The 7,500-nt window shown below is 56.0% G+C and overlaps 1 protein-coding gene across 1 annotated transcript in view; it reads right to left on the bottom strand.

Moving 5' to 3' along the window:
* Positions 1-7,500, bottom strand: part of LOC122545830 (rho GTPase-activating protein 15-like) — a gene marked incomplete at its 5' end in the record, with an annotated part of 97,407 nt that overhangs the window by 75,383 nt on the left and 14,524 nt on the right. The window contains 3 exons of the mRNA XM_087985508.1: positions 3,162-3,223; positions 5,178-5,246; positions 5,462-5,625. Coding sequence (XP_087841634.1) covers positions 3,162-3,223; positions 5,178-5,246; positions 5,462-5,625 — 295 coding nt within the window. The remainder of the gene's footprint in view (positions 1-3,161; positions 3,224-5,177; positions 5,247-5,461; positions 5,626-7,500) is intronic.

Raw genomic sequence — 7,500 nt, 5'->3', positions numbered from 1 at the left:
TAACCTGCACATTCCTGGGCATTGCGGGGACAATTTAGCACGGCCAATCCCACCCTAATCTGCATATCCCTGGGCACTACGGGACAATTTAGCACGGCCAATCCCACCCTAACCTGCACATCCCTGGGCACTACGGGACAATTTAGAACAGCCAATCCACCCTAACCTGCACATCCCTGGGCACTACGGGGGCAATTTAGCACGGCCAATCCCACCCTAACCTGCACATCCCTGGGCATTGCGGGGACAATTTAGCACGGCCAATCCCACCCTAACCTGCACATCCTTGGGCACTACGGGACAATTCAGCACAGCCAATCCACCCTAACCTGCACATCCCTGGGCACTACGGGGACATTTTAGCACAGCCAATCCACCCTAACCTGCACATCCCTGGGCACTACAGGACAATTTAGCACGGCCCATCCACCCGAACCTGCACATCCCTGGGCACGACGGGACAATTTAGCGCAGCTAATCCCACCCTAACCTACACATCCCTGGGCACTACGGGGACAATTTAGCACGGCCAATCCCACCCTAACCTGCACATCCCTGGGCACTACGGGGACAATTTAGCACGGCCAATCCCACCCTAACCTGCACATTCCTGGGCATTGCGGGGACAATTTAGCACGGCCAATCCCACCCTAACCTGCATATCCCTGGGCACTACGGGACAATTTAGCACGGCCAATCCCACCCTAACCTGCACATCCATGGGCACTACGAGGACAATTTAGCATGGCCAATCCCACCCTAACCTGCACATCCCTGGGCACTACGGGACAATTTAGCACGGCCAATCCCACCCAAGCATGCACATCCCTGGGCACTACGGGATAATTTAGCACGGCCAATCCCACCCAAACATGCACATCCCTGGGCACTACGGGACAATTTAGCATGGCCAATCCACCCTAACCTGTACATCCCTGGGCACTACAGGGACAATTTAGCACGGCCAATGCCACCCTAACCTGCCCATCCCTGGGCACTACGGGGACAATTTAGCACGGCCAATCCCACCCAAACCTGCACATCCATGGGCACTACGGGACAACTTAGATCGGCCAATCCCACCCTAACCTGCACATCCCTGGGCACTACGGGGACAATTTAGCACGGCCAATCCCACCCTAACCTGCACATCCCTGGGCACTACGGGGACAATTTAGCACGGCCAATCCCACCCTAACCTGCACATTCCTGGGCATTGCGGGGACAATTTAGCACGGCCAATGCCACCCTAACCTGCCCATCCCTGGGCACTACGGGGACAATTTAGCACGGCCAATCCCACCCAAACCTGCACATCCATGGGCACTACGGGACAACTTAGATCGGCCAATCCCACCCTAACCTACACATCCCTGGGCACTACGGGGACAATTTAGCACGGCCAATCCCACCCTAACCTGCACATCCCTGGGCACTACGGGGACAATTTAGCACGGCCAATCCCACCCTAACCTGCACATTCCTGGGCATTGCGGGGACAATTTAGCACGGCCAATCCCACCCTAACCTGCATATCCCTGGGCACTACGGGACAATTTAGCACGGCCAATCCCACCCTAACCTGCACATCCATGGGCACTACGAGGACAATTTAGCATGGCCAATCCCACCCTAACCTGCACATCCCTGGGCACTACGGGACAATTTAGCACGGCCAATCCACCCTAACCTGCACATCCCTGGGCACTACGGGACAATTTAGCACGGCCAATCCCACCCTAACCTGCACATCCCTGGGCACTACGGGGACAATTTAGCACGGCCAATCCCACCCAAGCATGCACATCCCTGGGCACTACGGGATAATTTAGCACGGCCAATCCCACCCAAACATGCACATCCCTGGGCACTACGGGACAATTTAGCATGGCCAATCCACCCTAACCTGTACATCCCTGGGCACTACAGGGACAATTTAGCACGGCCAATGCCACCCTAACCTGCCCATCCCTGGGCACTACGGGGACAATTTAGCACGGCCAATCCCACCCAAACCTGCACATCCATGGGCACTACGGGACAACTTAGATCGGCCAATCCCACCCTAACCTGCACATCCCTGGGCACTACGGGACAATTTAGCACGGCAAATCCCACCCTAACCTGCCCATCCCGAGGCACTACGGGACAATTTAGCACAGCCAATCCCACCCTAACCTGCACATCCCTGGGCACTACGGGGACAATTTAGCACGGCCAATCCCACCCGAACCTGCACATCCCTGGGCACTACGGGACAATTTAGCACAGCCAATCCCACCCTAACCTGCACATCCCTGGGCACTACTGGACAATTTAGCATGGCCAGTCCCACCCTAACCTGCCCATCCTGGGGCACTACGGGACAATTTAGCACGGCCAATCCCACCCAAACCTGCACATCCCTGGGCACGACGGGACAATTTAGCACGGCCAATCGCACCCTAACCTGCACATCCCTGGGCACTACGGGACAATTTAGCACGGCCAATCCCACCCTAACCTGCACATCCCTGGGCACTACGGGGACAATTTAGCACGGCCAATCCCACCCTAACCTGCACATCCCTGGGCACTATGGGACAATTTAGCACGGCCAATCCCACCCTAACCTGCACATCCCTGGGCACTACGGGGACAATTTAGCACGGCCAATCCCACCCTAACCTGCACATCCCTGGGCACTACGGGACAATTTAGCACGGCCAATCCCACCCTAACCTGCACATCCCTGGGCACTACGGGACAATTTAGCACGGCCAATCCCACCCTAACTTGCACATCCCTGGGCACTACGGGACAATTTAGCACGGCCAATCCCACCCTAACCTGCACATCCCTGGGCACTACGGGACAATTTAGCACGGCCAATCCCACCCTAACCTGCACATCCCTGGGCACTACGGGACAATTTAGCACGGCCAATCCCACCCTAACCTGTACATCCCTGGGCAGTATGGGACAATTTAGCACGGCCAATCCCACCCTAACCTGCACATCCCTGGGCACTACGGGACAATTTAGCACGGCCAATCCCACCCTAACCTGCACATCCCTGGGCACTACGGGACAGTTTATCATGGTTCTCCCAGGCAGACAGTCCTGGGAACAGGGTGTGAAGGGATTCCTACAGCTGCTCCTTCCAGGAGAACACAACTTACTTCAATTTCCTCCCTCCTTCGGCAATCTTCGTCTTGTTCAGTTGGCCGGATTTCTCCTCTGCCTGCAAGGAACGACGGGCAAGGTATCATCCGACATGTACATCAGTGCTCAATGTAGAGGGAGCTTTACTCTGGAGCTAACCCCCCTGTCCCTGGGAGTGGGGGGACAGTGTAGAGGGAGCTTTACTCTGTATCTAACCCCCCCGTCCCTGGGAGTGGGGGACAGTGTCAAGGGAGCTTTCCTCTGTATCTAACCCTCCTGTCCCTGGGAGTGGGGGGACAGTGTAGAGGGAGCTTTCCTCTGTATCTAACCCTCCTGTCCCTGGGAATGTTTGATGGGGGGACTGTGTAGAGGGATCTTTACTCTGTTTCTAACCCACTGTTGTCCCTGTCCTGAGTGTGTTCGATGGGGTGACGGTGTAGAGGAGGCCTTCGTCTGTATCTAATCCTGTGCTGTCCCTGTCCCTGGGAGTGTTTGATGGGGGGGATGGTGTAGAGGGAGTTTTACTCTGTATCTAACCCCCTCTCCCAGGGAGTGGGTGACGGTGTAGAGGGAGCTTTACTCTGTATCTAGCCCCCTGTCCCTGGGAGTGAGGGATGGTGTAGAGGGAGCTTTACTCTGTATCTAACCCCCTGTCCCTGGGAGTGTTTGATGGGGGGACGGTGTAGAGGGAGCTTTACTCTATATCTAACCCCCTGTCCCTGGGAGTGGGGGATGGTGTAGAGGGATCTTTACTCTGTATCTAACCCCCTGTCCCTGGGAGTGGGGGACGGTGTAGAGGGAGCTTTACTCTGTATCGAGCCCCCTGTCCCTGGGAGTGGGGGACAGTGTCGAGGGAGCTTTACTCTGTATCTAACCCCCTGTCCCGGGAGTGGGGGACGGTGTAGAGGGAGCTTTACTCTGTATCTAACCCCCTCTCCCTGGGAGTGGGGGACGGTGTAGAGGGAGCTTTACTCTGTATCTAACCCCCTCTCCCTGGGAGTGTTTGATGGGGGGATGGTGTAGACGGAGCTTTACTCTGAATCTAAGCCCCTGTCCCTGTGAGTCGGGGATGGTGTAGAGGGAGCTTTACTCTTTATCTAACCCCCTGTCCCAGGGAGTGTTTGATGGGGGGACAGTGTAGAGGAAGCTTTACTCTGTATCTAACCCCCTCTCCCTGGGAGTGTTTGATGGTGGGATGGTGTAGAGGGAGCTTTACTCTGTATCTAACCCCCTGTCCCTGTGAGTGGGGGATGGTGTAGAGGGAGCTTTACTCTTTATCTAACCCCCTGTCCCTGGGAGTGTTTGATGAGGGGATGGTGTAGAGGAAGCTTTACTCTGTATCTAACCCCCTGTCCCTGGGAGTGTTTGATGGGGGGATGGTGTAGAGGGAGCTTTACTCTTTATCTAACCCCCTGTCCCTGGGAGTGTTTGATGAGGGGATGGTGTAGAGGGAGCTTTACTCTGTATCTAACCCCCTGTCCCTGGGAGTGTTTGATGGGGGGATGGTGTAGAGGGAGCTTTACTCTGCATCCAACCCCCTGTCCCTGGGAGTGGGGGACAGTGGAGAGGGAGCTTTACTCTGTATTTAACCCCCTGTCCTTGGGAGTGTTTGATGTGGGGATGGTGTAGAGGGAGCTTTACTCTGCATCCAACCCCCTGTCCCTGGGAGTGGGGGACAGTGGAGAGGGAGCTTTCCTCTGTATTTAACCCCCTGTCCTTGGGAGTGTTTGATGTGGGGATGGTGTAGAGGGAGCTTTACTCTGTATCTAACCCCCTGTCCCTGGGAGTGTTTGATGGGGGGGACGGTGTAGAGGGAGCTTTACTCTGTATCTAACCCCCTGTCCCTGGGAGTGTTTGATCGGGGGACGGTGTAGAGGGAGCTTTACTTTTTATCTAAACCCCTGTCCCTGGGAGTGTTTGATGGGGGGATGGTGTAGAGGAAGCTTTACTCTGTATGTAACCCCGTGCTGTCCCTGTCCTGGGAGTGTTTCATGCAGGGACAGTGCTACCCGGGAGGACTGGGTGATACTTACAGGCGGGGTCACTGGTGAGCTGTCACCCATGGTGTAGGAGTGCTGGGACTGATTCCTCCAGCCTTTCACCTAGAGCAGAACGAGCACAGAACATTACATCCCAACAGTCACAGTCCGGTACATGCCACAGCCGGGAAAATGTCCAGCGCCAGAGTGTTCGGGATGTCGTAGAGGCAGCTGGAAAACATTAGGCAGGACCGAGCCTGGGGGAACAGACGAAACCGCACCGCACTCTAAGCACAGGTAAGCCTCTCAGATACCAGAGCAGGAAAAGCTCACCACACCTGCGCCGACATTCGACGCCATCGTGTGCCGATCTGACATTCCTGCTCTTTACCCGTAACCCTCGATGCACAGAGCAAAGGGGCGCAGTGAGGCTGTTCGCCCCTCAAGCCTGTTCCGTCACTCGGTGAGATCCGAGCTCCAGAGACCCCGTTTCCCTTAATCCCTCAGCTTCACGAAAATCAATCCACCTGCCAGGTTAGGGTGGGATTGGCCGTGCTAAATTGTCCCCGCAGTGCCCAGGGATGTGCAGGTTAGGGTGGATTGGCCGTGCTAAATTGTCCCCGTAGTGCCCAGGGATGTGCAGGTTAGTGTGGGGTTGGCCGTGCTAAATTGTCCCCGTAGTGCCCAGGGATGTGCAGGTTAGTGTGGGGTTGGCCGTGCTAAATTGTCCCGTAGTGCCCAGGGATGGGCAGGTTAGTGTGGGATTGGCCGTGCTAAATTGTCCCGTAGTGCCCAGGGATGTGCAGGTTAGGGTGGGATTGGCCGTGCTAAATTGTCCCCGTCGTGCCCAGGGATGTGCAGGTTAGGGTGGGATTGGCCATGCTAAATTGTCCCATAGTGCCCAGGAAAGTGCGGGTTAGGGTGGATTGGCCGTGCTAAATTGTCCCGTAGTGCCCAGGGATGTGCAGGTTAGGGTGGGATTGGCCGTGCTAAATTGTCCCGTAGTGCCCAGGGATGTGCAGGTTAGGGTGGGATTGGCCATGCTAAATTGTCCCGTAGTGCCCAGGAAAGTGCGGGTTAGGGTGGATTGGCCGTGCTAAATTGTCCCCGTAGTGCCCAGGGATGTGCAGGTTAGGGTGGGATTGGCCATGCTAAATTGTCCCGTAGTGCCCAGGGATGTGCAGGTTAGGGTGGGATTGGCCGTGCTAAATTGTCCCGTAGTGCCCAGGGATGTGCAGGTTAGGGTGGGATTGGCCATGCTAAATTGTCCCCGTAATGCCCAGGGATGTGCAGGTTAGGGTGGGATTGGCCGTGCTAAACTGTCCCTGTATTGCCCAGGGATGTGCGGGTTAGGGTGGGATTGGCCGTGCTAAATTGTCCCGTAGTGCCCTGGGATGTGCAGGTTAGGGTGGGATTGGCCGTGCTAAATTGTCTCGTAGTGCCCAGGGATGTGCAGTATAGGATGGGATTGGCCATGCTAAATTGTCCCCGTCGTGCCCAGGGATGTGCAGGTTAGGGTAGGATTGGCCGTGCGAAACTGTCCCATAGTGCCCAGGGATGTGCAGGTTAGGGTGGGATTGGCCGTGCTAAATTGTCTCCGTAGTGACTAGGGATGTGCAGGTTAGGGTGGGATTGGCCGTGCTAAATTGTCCCCGTAGTGCCCAGGGATGTGCAGGTTAGGGTGGGATTGGCCGTGCTAAATTGTCCCGTAGTGCCCTGGGATGTGCAGGTTAGGGTGGGATTGGCCGTGCTAAATTGTCCCGTTGTGCCCAGGGATGTGCAGGTTAGGGTGGGATTGGCCGTGCTAAATTGTCCCCGTCGTGCCCAGGGATGTGCAGGTTAGGGTGGGATTGTCCGTGCTAAATTGTCCCCGTAGTGCCCAGGGATGTGCAGGTTAGGGTGGGATTGGCCGTGCTAAATTGTCCTGTAGTGCCCAGGGATGTGCAGGTTAGGGTGGGATTGGCCGTGCTAAATTGTCTCTTAGTGCCCAGGGATGTGCAGGTTAGGGTGGGATTGGCCGTGCTAGATTGTCCTATAGTCCCCAGGGATGTGCAGGTTAGGGTGGATTGGCCATGCTAAATTGTCCCTGTAGTGACCAGGGATGTGCAGGTTAGGGTGGATTGGCCATGCTAAATTGTCCCCGTAGTGCCCAGGGATGTGCAGGTTAGGGTGGGATTGGCTGTGCTAAATTGTCCCGTAGTGCCCTGGGATGTGCAGGTTAGGGTGGGATTGGCCGTGCTAAATTGTCCCCGTAGTGCCCAGGGATGTGTAGGTTAGGGTGGGATTGGCCGTGCTAAATTGTCCCCGTAGTGCCCAGGGATGTGTAGGTTAGGGTGGGATTGGCCGTGCTAAATTGTCCCGTAATGCCCAGGGATGT

The sequence above is a fragment of the Chiloscyllium plagiosum genome, unplaced genomic scaffold (assembly GCF_037043375.1).
Source record: "Chiloscyllium plagiosum isolate Xiang-an unplaced genomic scaffold, Cpla_swu_hap1 HiC_scaffold_53X, whole genome shotgun sequence".
Taxonomy (NCBI): Eukaryota; Metazoa; Chordata; class Chondrichthyes; order Orectolobiformes; family Hemiscylliidae; genus Chiloscyllium; species Chiloscyllium plagiosum.
The sequence above is the reverse complement of the archived record's forward strand: the minus strand, read 5'-3'. Positions and strand labels throughout refer to the sequence as shown.